Source organism: Diabrotica virgifera, chromosome 2 (assembly GCF_917563875.1).
Source record: "Diabrotica virgifera virgifera chromosome 2, PGI_DIABVI_V3a".
Taxonomy (NCBI): Eukaryota; Metazoa; Arthropoda; class Insecta; order Coleoptera; family Chrysomelidae; genus Diabrotica; species Diabrotica virgifera.
Window position 1 is genome coordinate 96,168,380 of NC_065444.1, and position 15,169 is coordinate 96,183,548.

At 32.6% G+C, this 15,169-nt stretch overlaps 2 protein-coding genes across 3 annotated transcripts in view; one reads left to right on the plus strand and one right to left on the minus strand.

The window, feature by feature from the left end:
* LOC114326387 (caspase-8) overlaps positions 1-9,497 on the plus strand; it is a 94,174-nt gene extending 84,677 nt beyond the window's left edge. For both annotated transcript variants that reach the window (XM_050642732.1, XM_028274747.2), the window contains exon 9: positions 4,313-9,497. In XM_050642732.1, the coding sequence (XP_050498689.1) occupies positions 4,313-4,454 (142 nt within the window). In that variant the 3' untranslated portion in view covers positions 4,455-9,497. The remainder of the gene's footprint in view (positions 1-4,312) is intronic.
* LOC114326388 (uncharacterized) overlaps positions 1-13,039 on the minus strand; it is a 35,046-nt gene extending 22,007 nt beyond the window's left edge. Inside the window, exon 1 of the mRNA XM_028274748.2 lies at positions 12,956-13,039. The gene's annotated coding sequence lies outside the window, so the exon portion shown is untranslated. The remainder of the gene's footprint in view (positions 1-12,955) is intronic.
* Positions 13,040-15,169: the final 2,130 nt, after the last annotated feature.

Consider the following 15,169-nt stretch of genomic DNA (forward strand, 5'->3'; position numbering starts at 1 on the left):
GGAAAGTTTTCGTCAAAGTAAATCGGAAAAAACACGTCTCTATGCAGAATTTAATTGAGGTGAATTTTTATTTGAATATTTTTGGTGTAAAGTTAAAATCTTTGGAGTTATAGAGAAAAAATTGAAAAAAACACGATTTTCGGGCGCCATTTTGTTTATAAAAAAAGTAGCACACTATCTGCGGACTTTGCATACCTATATTATTAATACATACAATAATAAGATTCGATTCCAGAAATAAAATTGCTGGTAAATAACTTTTCCCCAAAATGGCCTATTCTCCGATAATCAGCCCAGACTAAACGAACTTCTGTTCGATCCACAGTATTTTTCAGATTTACCCCTATACGACTTCTTTTTGTTTCCTAACTTGAGAAAGTCACTCGCGGGGCAGAAATTTAAGTCGAATAAGGAATTCATAGCTGCCATGTAGGGATTGCAATCGCAGCATTTTCAATCTAGATGGATTTTTGCAAGATTGGCCTGAATCCAGCTGGATCCAGCAAAAGGTGGAATCAAAATAAAAACACGATTTTAATGTTTTTTTTGTCTGTATGCTAAATTTCTAAACAACAGAAACATTAAATATTTAGTTTTTTGAAAGTGATACATACCTTAAAAACATAGGCCTTACCTACTTCGCACAGAACTGCACATATAGCCGGTTGCGGAGAAAGCCCTTCCGGCCTCTGTGCTGGTCGGTTTTAAGGTCATCAAATAGTCATAGACCATTGACAAACGATCGCCTTTCACTCCTTTGGTCTCATAAACTGCCATTTTCTTTTCCAAAATCTTTTCGTAATCTTTTTGAGAACCAGTTTTTTTGGCTATAAATGTTTTGTCTTTCTCGTTTCAATTTAATCTCAAGTTCTTGTTCCAAAGTAAAATTCACGGGTTCCTGATTAGTTAGCCCATCTTCTTCCATTATCTCTTGCACTGGTTCCACAGTTACTTGTTTATTTATACGAATCAACAAATGTTTCATCTCTTATCGCATTGCATTCTTTTTCGGCATTAGGAAGTAACAAGGATTGTTTAGTTCTTCGTCATACTTTTTTTGATTTTGTAAATACACTAATGCACCTGTAATCTCATGGAGGCGCCGTTCCCTGATTCTGTTGTGTAGTGCTTCCGATAGATCGTCATTAAGGCTAGAGTCCTGGCTATTTAGTTTGTCTAAGACAAATTTCATGGTTGTGTCGGCCGTTATCAAAGTGGACTCGTATTCTGCAAAGCGCTTCTACAGCCGGTTAAAAGTGGCGATTAACTTATTGATTATTGACCACTCGCCAGCAGAGAATTTTATCGCAGAATCAATGTATTTCAACGGTTTATCGATGCAAACTTTTAAGCTGTAGAAACTTTCCAGCATATTGAGCTACTGCCACCGCGATAGAATGGCAAGTTGCCGACTCACGGCTTTGAATAAAGCGGCTAATGAAGACATTAAGTAACTTATTTTGAATTTGACACGTTTGCGGATCCGCGCTGCTGGATCCAGCACGGTTTGCTGGATCCAGCATGTAAGAAAAAGCGCTGGATCCAGCTGGATTGCTGGATGCTCGATCCAGCAATTGCAATCTCTACTGAAATGGAAACCTACTGTGCAGAATCCGAGAAAACTTATTTTTCAGACGGATTAAAGAAATTGGAGCATCGCTGGGTCAAGTGTATCGCGCTAAAAGGAGACTACGTTCAGAAATAAATCGCCACTTTTCAAAATTTTCTTTTTTCTTTTCGAGACTAAGTACTTATCGGACTGCCCTAGTAGTCCTATAAATAAATTTAAGATTGCAAAATTTTTTTATTACATTAAAAATAACTAGTGATAAAGTAGAGACAAGACAATTTACTATTTTGGTTGGGAATAAGCCACAATTTAGTTTAAAATGAAGGTTATTTGACGTTTTAATTTACACTTCGGAAATCGTTCTTATTAACATTTTTGTATTTCGTATTTTTGTTTTGTATTTTGAGAACGATTTCTTAAGTGGAAATCGAGACGTCAAATCAACCTATTTTTAAAGATAACTTGTGACTTTATTTCCAACAATGCATTAAGATGCCACAAAAAATAGCTTCAGAACTATACACAAATCAAAATAAGCGGTAGGCTACCTAGTGAGCATAGATGTAACTGAAGATATTGACATTGTTCTTCCATTTTGCTTTGAGTTTTTGTGTTTTTATAAAAATATTTACGTCTTAAAAGTAATTTGATACGTATGAGTCGTTCAAATCGGTATTGTTCTCTTCCTCCTGGGAAAAGAAAAGTTCAAATGCTACTTTACACTCTTTCCCCAAAACTCGGGACAAATATCCTGTACGGATAGAAGGAAAATTGGGAAGTAAAGTATTAAGGTACTAGTACACTTTAAAAGACCAAGAATAAGCATTTTTTCAAGATTTCTTTTCTCAGACTCAGAATCCTTATTAAAAATGAACATAAAACTTTTTACATATTAATATCTAACTCTTAGAGAATACAAAAATATATCTTTTTTCATTTATGCACGTACACTAATTTTGAAGAGGGCGCCAAAGTCGAGGCCTCGAAAAAAAGTAGTTCCGATGGCGGACAGTTAATCTCAGGATTGGGATCTCTGAAACAAAAAAATCATACGACATTTGAAAAAGGAAGGTCTCTAACGTGACAATTTACCACCGTCAGTCAAAAATTCCACAAAAAAAAGTTTTTACGGAAATTTGAAAAAAATTTGTGAAAAAATCGTCCTTTTTTCTTCAGTTTTTCATAATTAAAAATATTTATTTTTTATTTTTTGGTCAAATTGTGGTAAATTGTCCCGTAAGAAACCTTCCTTTTTTTTTTTCAAATGCAGTACTATTTTTTGTTTCAGATATCCCAATCCTGAGATTAACTGTCTGCCATCATTTTTCGAGGCCTCGATTTTTGCGCCCTCTACAATATTAGTGTACGTGCATAAATGAAAAAAGATATATTTTTTGTACTCTCTAAGAGTTAGATATTAATATGTAAAAAGTTTTCATTTATCAATATGTTCATTTTTAATACAGGTTCTAAGAAAAAAATTCTTGAAAAAAATGATTGTTTTGGTCTTCTAAAGTGTACTAGTACCTTAATGAATCGACAGGAAACTTGGAAATTCAAACTGAAAATTGGTAAACCAATTACAAAAAATATGAAAGTATGCTCACTGCATTTTACCGACAGTGATTATTTTTAATTTAAAATTTAAAAATAGTGTAGCCTTACCTCAAATTGTTTTAGCAGGGTTACACTGAATTGAGAAAAAATATAGGTTTTATCTTTCTAAGATATAAAATAAATACACAATACTGCACCCGTTCACGATAAAAGTCTTAATGGTAGGGGATCCCAAGCGGGGATTTTTGCAGTTACTCGAGCGCGTCAGATTATCATATGGGGAGAAGCCTGGTGCCCTGCAGATGTACCTCTACCATATATTGGCTCTTAACACAGGGGAGTTCGTTAAGGGGGGCACGAAAAAAAATCTATCCTTAAAAATACTCGAAATTGTCTGATTAAGATAAGGTAAGTTAAGTACATGCAAAAGAGTGTATATTTCAAAAATCTGACGATTTGAGAGGGGCGTAAAGAAATGGAGAGTTAAAAAGTTTCACAAAAAAAAAAACGAATAATTCGCGAAATGACTGCTAGATCGAAAAACTAAAAAATACGTGTTCAATATTTTTCAAAAATGTATCGAATGATACCAAACATGACCCCCCACGGAGAGAGGTAGGGGGTAATTTTAAATACAAATCCCGCGATATTTCGCAAAATAATCATTAGATCGAAAAACTGCAAAATACACTTAATCAATATTTTTGAAAAATCTATCGAATGGTACCAAACACGGCCCCCCACGGAGTTGGGGTGGGGGATTACTTTAAAATCTTAAATAGGAGCCCCAAATTTTTATTCCAGATTTGGATTCTTTACGTAAAAATAAGCAACTTTTATTAGAAACATTTTTTCCAATTATGGATAGATGGCGCTGGCGCTATAATCTGAAAAAAGATTGTTGGAAATGGAAAATTAAATTAAAAAATGCCAGCACCCACTAAAATGAAAAACTTTACTTAATTTTTTTTTAAGTTTTAGGACCTATTCTTCACAACCCAATAGGTCCCCAAAGTGCTCGAGTGACTGCACATTTAGCATATGTACTTTGCTTCCCTACTATAATATTACAAAATAAATTTATTATAACACAAACAATACTAATAATATTTTTTATTGATAAATATTTTTACATTAAAGAAAAATGTGTATGAACTTGAAATTAATATGTTCTAATTGTTTCAGATTGCACTTTGTTGACATATGCACTAAAGTGAATCAGAAAATTCACCAATTGACCTGGAAAAAACACGAAGAAATTATGATTATGACACCACTGATACATTCGACATTTAATCGTCAATTTTATTTACCTAAGACGAATTGAAATAATAATAATATGAGTTAATTTCTTTATATATATATACACGGTGACCGGACGACTACGAAACAGAGGCATTATCATCAACTACAACATTTTTGAAAAACCCAGCGATAAAATTTGTGATTAAAGTGGGTATTTTCGATTATTTTACTTACGCCCCTAAGCCAGAGTAAGAATCATCCCAAAATTTTTAATGGCAATGGGGCTGAAATAAGGTATCGTTTAAAAAACCACTGTAATCCTATTCATTACTCTTTAAATTTTTAAATCCGGTCCAGTACTTTATTTGATTTATTAAAAAAAAATCTTCTAACGATACGAGTGGTGTTCTATAGATTTTACTTTTTAGATGTCCCTACAAATACAATCCAGGGGCGACAAATCTGGTGACCCAGAAGGCCATTCGATGCTGCCTCTCCTCACAATCTAATGCCGTGGAAAATTTTGATCTAAATATTGACGAACAACTAAAGCATAATGCAGAGGAGCAAGGTCCCCTTGAAAGATTAAATGATCTTTGTAATAGTGTTGATCATTTTCAATAATATCAGTCAAGGCAGCATTAATCACATCTCCAGAAATTGTAAATACATTTCGCAAGTCAAATTGCCAGGTAAAAAAATGGTCATACCAGTCGATAACAAAAAATACCAGCCCCTACATTTAATATTTGCGGTTGCTGTGTGTGGAAAATCCTGGAGTTTTATCAGACCAATAACGGCAATTGTGACGATTTTTCGTTTAGTGCAGTCACTGAAGGTTTTCACCTCCGATTTCGTTGAACCTTCATCGATTTTCATGAAAATTGGTGAGTAGTTAGAAGATACCTCAAGGAACAAAGGTGACATGATGCCAACCTGCGCTTTTACCCTGGGGGTGGATGCCACCCCTTCTCGGGGGTGAAAATTATTTTATTAAAAATAATACCATAAGTCGATAGAGGGATAAATTCTAAGCAAAATTTGTTAGATAAAGTTATTAAATATAAATCAATACTTTTTGAGTTATTAAAGATCAAAGATTTTATTTTTTCGTTAAAAAATGCATATGTTAAAGCTGTTTTTCACTTATAACTAGTGTGACCAACTCCAATTCAGTCGAATTCGGGACAAGGCTGAAAAAAATGCCTAAAATCCGGGACTTTTGAATGAACATCGGGCTATTTTTTTATTTATAACTTTAATATCATCTTTTTATTGATTATGTAACATTTTTTATGTTTACAATGATATCTTAAATGGATTAAGACAGAATTGGTTGTAATCATAATTATTACATTTTTGTTAGTTTATGACGTTTCGACTTCCAATCCGGAAATAGTTCTCGACATAGACACGAAAAATTAGAAAATAAACTATTGTTTAATTTTCATGCAAATATAGCCTTAGGGTTATACAAAAATTTAATTATCATTACAACCAATTGTGGATTAATCCCTTCAAAAATATAATTGTCAAACATGCCATAAGAAAACAGCTTCAGAACATTTTTATGCTGATTACTTCTTACTATCTTATTTGTCGAACGATTGAATTTGCTTAAAAATGAAAAGAATTCGATTTGATGTGAATTCTTAGAGGAGTATCGTACCTATTCAAATTTAGAAATAGAATTTTGAGAAAACGTTGAAAATTCGGATGGCCCGGAAGCCTTATCCGGGACGCCGGGACACGACTTCGTAATTCGGGCCATGTCCCGGATTTTTCGGACTAGTTGTTCACACTACTTATAACTCAAAAACTATAAGCTTTTACAAAAAGTTATTATTGCCAAAATTGAAAATAATAAATAATTGAATACACTCCTCACTTAAAGTACTAAACTAATGTTAATTCAAAGTGAGTTATGGGTAATTGAATGTATATTTTTTTCGACGAATACTCAAATCTAAGTATTCAAGCTTAAATAACGGGAAAACGATGCATTTTATAAAATATACATTCTAATCATTTGTCAAGGTACTTTGGAATACCTATCAAATGAGTTCCAGAAGAAGTTAATAGCATCAAAATTCAGCAAGTTATGATGAAAATAAGAGAACCCTTTCGATTTTTTTAGGAAAAAGTGAAAAATAAAATATATGCCATTTCCACAAAAATTAAAATTTATGTAATCCTTACAAGAATTTCTTTATATTAGCATAAGTAATTATTTCAAGAATTTTCACCGGTTTGGAAAGCATATTTTTGAAAAATAGATATAATTTAAAAAAAATCAGAATTTTTAAAATCATCGTAATTTTTATATTCTTTTGATAATAATTCCAAAAATACTCAATATATGTAAAAAATGATACATAACCAAATTTTAGTTTTTTCTGTATCAAATATTTTACCTTTTTACTATTTCTGTAGGGTAAAAAATAACCGAGATAGAAACGTTTAAAGCTTAAATTTTGCTGCAAGAACCATGTATCCGGGACTATTTAACCTTTTATTGTCAAAAAAGTAAGGGGTTTAATGGAATTAACTTTCAAATGGTTTTTAGGTGAACCTGATATCGTAAGAATTAACGGACTTATAAAAAAACACCATATTTTGGAAAAAATTTTCGAGCATTTTAATGCTATTGACTCGTTCGGGAGCTCATGTGATAGATATTTCTAGGTACTTTGACAAATGTTTAATAAGTTTAAGTTGTAAAATGCATCATTTTCCCGTTATTTAAGCTTGAATGCTTAGATTTGGGTACTCGCCGAAAAAAATCTACATTCAATTATCTATAACTCACTTTAAGTTAACATTAAAAGGTTTTTCTAGTAAGGAGTTTATTTCGTTTTTTATTAGCTTCAATTTTGGTAATAATAACTTTTTTGTAAAAACTTATAGTTTTTGAGTTATTTGTGAAAATCGGTTAAAAACATGCATTTTTCTCACGAAAAATTAAAATCTTTGATCTTCAATAACTCAAAAAGTTTTGATTTATTTTAATAACTTTATATAACAAATTTTGCTTAGAATTTGTCCCTCTATCGAATTATGGGGTTATTCTTAATAAAATAATTTTCACCTCCGAGAAGGGGTGGCATCCACCCCCAGGGTAAAAGCGCAAGTTGTCGCAATGTCACCTTTGTTCCTTGAGATATCCTCTAACCACTCACCAGTTTTCATGCAAATCGATGGAGGTTCAACGAAATCGGAGGTAATAGCTCATATCCATCTCCAGTAATTGCACTAGTTCCATTTTTTATGAGAACAGTGTATTCACCGCAGAAAAAATATTAAAGCGCAACTGTGGATCACTCACTGCTCGCTCACTAATTATTTCACAAAACTGTAAACGTCGGTCATAATCATTCTCATTAAGTTTCTGTACTAGGTGTACATTTTATATGAATGGAATTTGTTCTTCAAAATGGCTTAAACGCTAATTATGTTGATTCCAGGTACAGCTTCTACTTGCCTCGTAGTTACCATACAGTGCGCTGGAATAATTGTTACCCCCCCCCCCTATTAACTTATTTATTTTTAGCACATAAGCAAAACGCTCGGACAGGTCGATTTTTAAAATGATCAAAGTGTATTATAACATCAATGTTTCGAACTTCATGCGATCCCTCTTCAGGTGACAGGCACAACTTTAATTTTTTTAAAATGGAAAAGTACATCATATGACAGCTGATTTAAAAGCAATTGAAATACTGATTACAAAAATGTATAATACTTTAACCTTTTTTGAGAGCGTAGGCGCAAAATTTCGATCGAATTATTTTTAAACGCATTCATGTTTTTCGAATCACCTGAAGAGGGATCGTGCAAAATTCGAAACATTGATGCTATAATATACTAACACCGAGCATTTTGTTTATGTGCTAAAATAAATAAGTTAGTAAGGGGCGGGGGGGGGGGGGGGGATAACACTTATTCCAGTGTACTGTATAATCTAGGTGAACATCTCATAATACTGCAACTTAATATGTTCATTAATCTCAGCTTCCTGAATTTTTTTTACCGAATCCAAAACATACTTTCTACTGTTGTGTTTATCTTGTCATTCAATAAATTGCTGAGCCGTCATATTGGCACATTATTGTTCATAGAATACAACTAAAAGATATCTACCCTTTCCGGAATGGAATAAACCATGGTAATAAATTTTCAAAGACAACAAATTAACGCTTACAACTGATATTTACAAGAGAATCCTCGAATTTCAGGTTCTTTATGTGTTTAAATCATATCCTTTACTTAGTGTGACAAATGTGACAAAATAAAACAAAAGCTGTGCGAAGAAATAAAATCTAAACCATTTGCGTACTATATCAACTAATTAGGTAGGTAAATACAATTGAAAGTATAAGTCTTTTTAAATAAATAAAATGAAGTTTTGATGTATCGAATTTAAAAAATTAAAGACAAAAACTATATCTTATTTGACCCCCATTGCCATTAAAAAATGTTGGGGTGATTTTTACCTTAGCTTAGTAGTGAAAGTAAATTTAAAAAACAATTAATGAAGAAATTTTTAAAAAAAGTATATTTATTTAAAAACCCTCAAAGAGGATTTAATAACCACCTGAGCCACCAAAAACACATCGGTACAAACTCTTTAAATGTTAAAACGTTATTATTGAACCAAATGATGGATAAAAATCACTTGGATTTTTCAATAATGTCATTGTAAACATTAATAACATTTAAAGGCTTAACATGTATTTTTGGTGGCTCAGCATGTGATTTGCCTGTAAAAGCACTGATGGTGATCTACTTAGATCGAAAAATTTCTGTGATAGATGTGGCCCTTGAAAGTTTTTTAAATAAATATCCCTTTTATAACGGATATTTTTCCTGATGGATTTTGAAAGTAAATTATCTGAAATTACCGTAAAAATGTGTCCACCTTTAATCAAAAATTGATCTGTCGCTGGGTTTTTTAAAAATGTTGTCTAGTTCCTGATAATGCCTCTGATTCGTTTTCGTCTGGCCACCATACATAAAACATAAGATAAAAAGTTATAGATTCTAAAAACAATAATTATTGAGAATGACAATATTATGTTATATAAATATTAATGTAAATTATATTAAAGGTTATTTTTAAACGAAATACCACATATTTTATTTTAAATTTGAAATTCGCTTCCTTCATGTTTTTATGCATGCACTCTACTTCCTGTTTTTATCAACTAGAATAGAAGTCAGTCGCTTTTTGAAGTTATAATTCTTTAGGCACGAGGGTAAATTTTTATTTTGCTGGGCGCATGCGCACACTGACAGTATGGTATGAAACGTTATGAGGGATCTGATTGGGTGTTAAAATCATCTGTCAATAATTGTTCAAATGGAGATTCTGGATAAACAAAATGTTGTGTATATTAGTTTTTATTGTTGTGAGGACAGTGACAAAAAGCAAGTTCATAATTGTAGTGGCTTTTTAAATAGTTTAAAAAAAAGGTACGTACCTTATTGTAAATGTTTCAGTATTGTAATAAAAAATTACAAATTAGATAAATACCTATTTGGAAAATGTACCTACCTAGCTAGTAGGTAATGCTTTGATTTACATAATTTGATTACCAACAAAAATCTCCATCTAATATATTGCTTTTTTAGTCTATATTTTTTCGTATTTTAATTCCACAAGAATCAAACTTATTTGATTAAACTAACAGAATAAGCAACTGTCAAAAAATTTTAAAACGTTTAGTTGCTAGGTATATCTTTCCACTTCATTCACATGTCTCGGTAGTTAAATTCTGCGTGAGATGAGTTCAAAATAATCAACCTGATAGACGCAGGTTCAATTCCCAATGCAAATTTTTATTTTTTTTTATAAATTTTATGATTGTAAGTATATTTATTATATTTTTTTTTTCAGAAAATACGTGTTTAGTTAAAATTTTCTCAACAATTGTTCAGAAATAATTTTTTTGGTTTCATTTTTCAATGTGTTTGCGTGTGTTTTATTTTTTTATTTTTCGTATTGTTTTAATAAAAATTTTTGGAAAGTAGTAAGTATTAAAATTAGTTTAATATTTAAATAAAATATAAATAAACTGTTATATTGATTTCGTTGAAATCATATAATTGAAGTATAACTTCTTACGTGCGTACAAAGTACACACACATTCTTTTTCTTGTATTGTTTTTTGTGATGTCATTTTATTCATACTTTAAATTTTGGCATTTATCATTACATACTTTACTGAACTGTAATCTACGGTTGAAGTCGTCTTCATTTAATTCTTGCATTATCTCAGTCTCATTAACAACTTTATTTTGAAGGGTTTAAATGAATTCTTATGTAATACACGCAATACTGAAGAATGACCTACATCATGTATATGTGCTGTTATGCGTGAGGGCGTATGTGAATCTTCAAGAAAACTCTGCATTAAATCTAATAGCTCAGTACCTGAATGACCGTTTTGGAGGATCCTATACCTTTGGAGGAGTAAGGTTCCTCTTAAGGCGGCTGCACAATTGACCGGGAACGGGAACGAGAACAGAAACGGGAACAAAAACGGAAACTGAAAGCATCAGCAGATTCACAATTAAATGGTAAACAGCTGTTTTATGTCACTCTCACTTATTGTGCTGGTAATTATTTTTCTTCTCAAAATAAATTGTGTGGAACGATCATTTTGTAATTTTATTAAAAAATGATGTCTGGTAACTCTGAAAATATGGATTTATTTGACGACGAGCTTTTAATATTTTCGTTTTTTATGATCTTGCAACTAATTTACACAATATGTGTGCAATCACAAAGAAGGTTTGTCAGCATACATATAAAAAGCATATCATTCAAATATTTATATTCTTCTTATTATGTATCTATCATACACTATGATCTGCATCGATCATACGGATGAGGACATTTTTTCCAATAAAGAAATCGATAGTTCATCATTCATTTTAATGTAAAATATATAAAAATTGTCACTAAAACTTAGTCACTCACACTGTTAACAAATTTTTATTGGGCATTTTCTGATTGGTTCGAGGAATACAACGGGAACGAGAAAGTTGAAACATGGGCACATAATAACTAACTACACGGAAGCGAATCTGACTGGCGTTTCCATTGATTTTGTTGGGACTGCTCAATTTTCACATGCAAAAAATATTCTTATATTTTTTACTGCATTAAATCTGCAATTACAACCCGTAACTTTAAATAATTACAGAGCCAACCCTGTTCAATAGTACTAGTTCATCCCCTACTAATTCCATCCCTTCCAATAGACAATATTTGGACACTTGCGAAATTGTGAATACAAAAATGACCTCTTTCTCATCAGCCGGTCGAACGGTCAACACGTACCACTCGCCACGAGGGTGCAACCTTTTTTCTCTACGACCTTTCGAAGGGTCAACTTGGGTACCGCTCATCTCTTTTCAACGGTCAACGGTACAGCCATTCTTTTGGGCTGAAACGAACAATCAAAAGTCGTGCACGAACAGTTAATTCGGGAGTGACGCCATACACGATTTCGCAGCAGTAAAAACGCGTGGCACGTGGAACGAGAACAGTCGACTCGTGTGTGTGACCGGCTCTAGTGTTCAACAAGGCTTCACAACTTGGTAAGACTCTTTATCTACATATCAATATTGTCTGTATAAAACCTTTATACTCCCACTTAAACCAGTAAACTAGCAATCCTAACTACAGTCCACAATCATACCCTCTGAGAGTATATTCATACTCTCACATATGTACAAGGACCGAAATATTTCACCTTGTGCACCACTTATAGAATAGAACTTGATGTTCTAAGGAATAGACCATTACAAATGATGTGATATTTTGACAAGTAGTTATTAATTAAATATGAAATAAAAAATTTAACTATAAAATATAAATAAAATATAAAATAAAACATATATAAATATAAAATTTAACTATGAACAACTGTCACTGACAGTGGCAAAAGTGAGGTTGCACCACTTATGTGACGCATGAGCATGAAAATTATGTCACCATTTTCTGCCTGAGTTTCGCTTGTGTAGTTAGTAATTCTGTGACACGGGCAACTTTCCCGTTCTCGTTACCGGACAGCTTCTCGTTCTCAGTTATTGTGCATCTAAACATTGATTTACGTAGAAATTAACTTTTTTCCTGTTTCCGTTCCCGTTCCCGGGCAATTGTGCAGACGTCTTTACTCTCTACTTCATTATTGGACTTGAACCCAGGATTCTTTTTACTTGGGGGGCGAAAGCCATCCCTTCTCGGGGGTGAAAAACATACGTTCAAGATAAGTCCGGAAATAGATAAGGACTTCAAAACGCAAAAATATACAGGGTGTTTCAATTGAAATACGAAAGTTCATTAGATTTCCAGAAAAACGAAAGATCTGACAACAATGTTAGTACCACTATAGTATCGGTGCATTTGAAGACGCTTATCCACCAAAATCTATAAAAACCGTGCAAGTCGTTTTTGAGATAATTGAGACGTTCCATACATAAAACTCACTCTGTAAGTCATTTTAAATATTGTCATAGATAATCATTATAACAGTAGAAAATAAAATGCAATTTATAATATAATACAATACTTACACTTGACAGCAACACAAAATCACATGTTTCTGAATTCTTATTAAAACCACAGATTTTACAGTAATCTTTATTGGACTACGTAACATCACAGCATTGGTGCGGCGCAACTCATCGAATCCAATTCAGCCAAAGACATGTCCTATACATCCAACTCATATACGGCCACTTCATCGGGAGCCCCAACTCATCAACTAGACATTTCATATACATTCACGCTTCGTTAATTTCTATTAAAAAAATAGCAGTGTTTTATTATTCTAGTTACCTACACATGACATACGCTATAAAAAGTGTGCTATTACACCCTAATGTTGATTTTTTAACCAAGAGGAGTAAACTAAAAAGACAGATTCACACCCAAGAAAGTTACTAGAAAAATGACCAAATTTATCTTCTTTTTTCGTTGATCATAATATCAGCTTTGGATGATAATCCATACATATTATATTATACTAACACATCGCTAAATACTTCTAAAAACAACTGTTTTTATATAAAAGTAGATTAAAATCTAAAAATTAAAGGATGAATAATGCAGAAAACACAAAAAATCGCCAATATACCTAATTAACCAATAAAATGACAGAAGTGCCAAAATTTCATAAATGTCATTAGTGTCAAAATTTAATAACAGGGGAGTAAACTTGCCTGCGGTTGGACCAATTAGAAACAAGCATTACGGCTCGGTAAATTTGAATCACTCCTCTTGGTTAAAAAACAATCATTAGTAGGAAAGGGAAACGGAAAACAAAACATCAATTTGCTACTAAGAATCTGTACGTCAAAAAAAATGTTTCAAACGAGTAATGTAGCCAAGATAATTTTGAACAAAAATTTTTACTAGAACTTTTTGCGTTAAATGAACCTTTCTCTCAGAAACAAAGTTTGAAGCGATCAGCGATTTTGAATGTCAGTTACGCTTGCGAAATAAATTTTTCAGATAAAATTTGTATCAACGGGACGGTAAAAATTCGATATCTTTTGATCAGAGTGTCTTATTGACAAAAAGCAAAATGAGTTTTAAAGGTGACGAGTATAGCTTTCGTCAATTTTGCCAACTTTTACGATTCTCGCGAGAGCAATAAAATTGATCACTTTCATTAATACTTCACTAGGGAATTTTCAATGTTAGAGCATAAACTTCAAAACAGATTTTAAGTACCTAGGATCGGTATAACAGAGTAATGGAGAAATATATGGAGCATGCAGTAGAATTAGGGCTGGATGGATGAAGTGGTACGAAGCGAGTGATGTGTGTTGTGTGACAGAAAAATTCCAATGAAGCTGAAGGGAAAATTCTATAAAATAGCAATAAGACCGGCTATGATGTACGGAACTGAATGTTGGGCAGTGAAAAAGAAACCTGCTATGTCAATGTTTAACTATTTTGTTTTGTTACCCTAAATTAAAGAGGCTGTATAAGTTTACTGTTTACAAGCTCCAATGTCGTCATTTCATTAATTGGCTTCTAGATATCCATATATAAAATAACGACATTGGATCTTGTAAACAGTAAAAATACATATTTCTCTTTAATTTAAGGGTAACAGAACAAAATATCCAAAAATTGACATAGGAGGTTGGGAACTTTCACCCTCGATAGGTTAAGACGGTTTGGTCATGTTCAACGTTGAGACGTTAATCACCCAATACAAAGAATAGCTGTGTTATTCCTGGTGCAGATTCCTGGAAGGAGTAGGAGAGGAAGACCAAAGAAGACCTGGGGGGAGACGATAAGACAGGACATGTTGGTAAAGAGGATTAACATTGATATGAACATATAACATTGACAACAAAGAGAATGATGATGAGAGCATAATCTTCAAAACCTATATAATGAAATTTCGATTTTAGGTTTTGGCGTTTTTGACAACAAATATGAGGCATTTGAGATAGAAGCATAGGAAGCGCTTAATTTAAACTTTCACATTACAAACGATCTCACATCACGGGATATGCTTCCACGAAGTTGATAGACTTAGTTAAAATTTGTAGCTGAGGATGTGCAGTTTCGAAAAACATAGGTACTTGTCCAATCGAAAAGAAGCAGTTTTCAATGTTTTAGATCGTCAGTAATGTGAAAGTTTAAATTCGTTTTTTAGCCATATTTAAAATGCCTCACATTTGTCGCCAAAATTCAAAGTCGAAATTTCATGTTAAAGGTTTTGAAGATGAGGCCCTAAAGATGCGAATTCCTCACCTACCGGTCAGTGG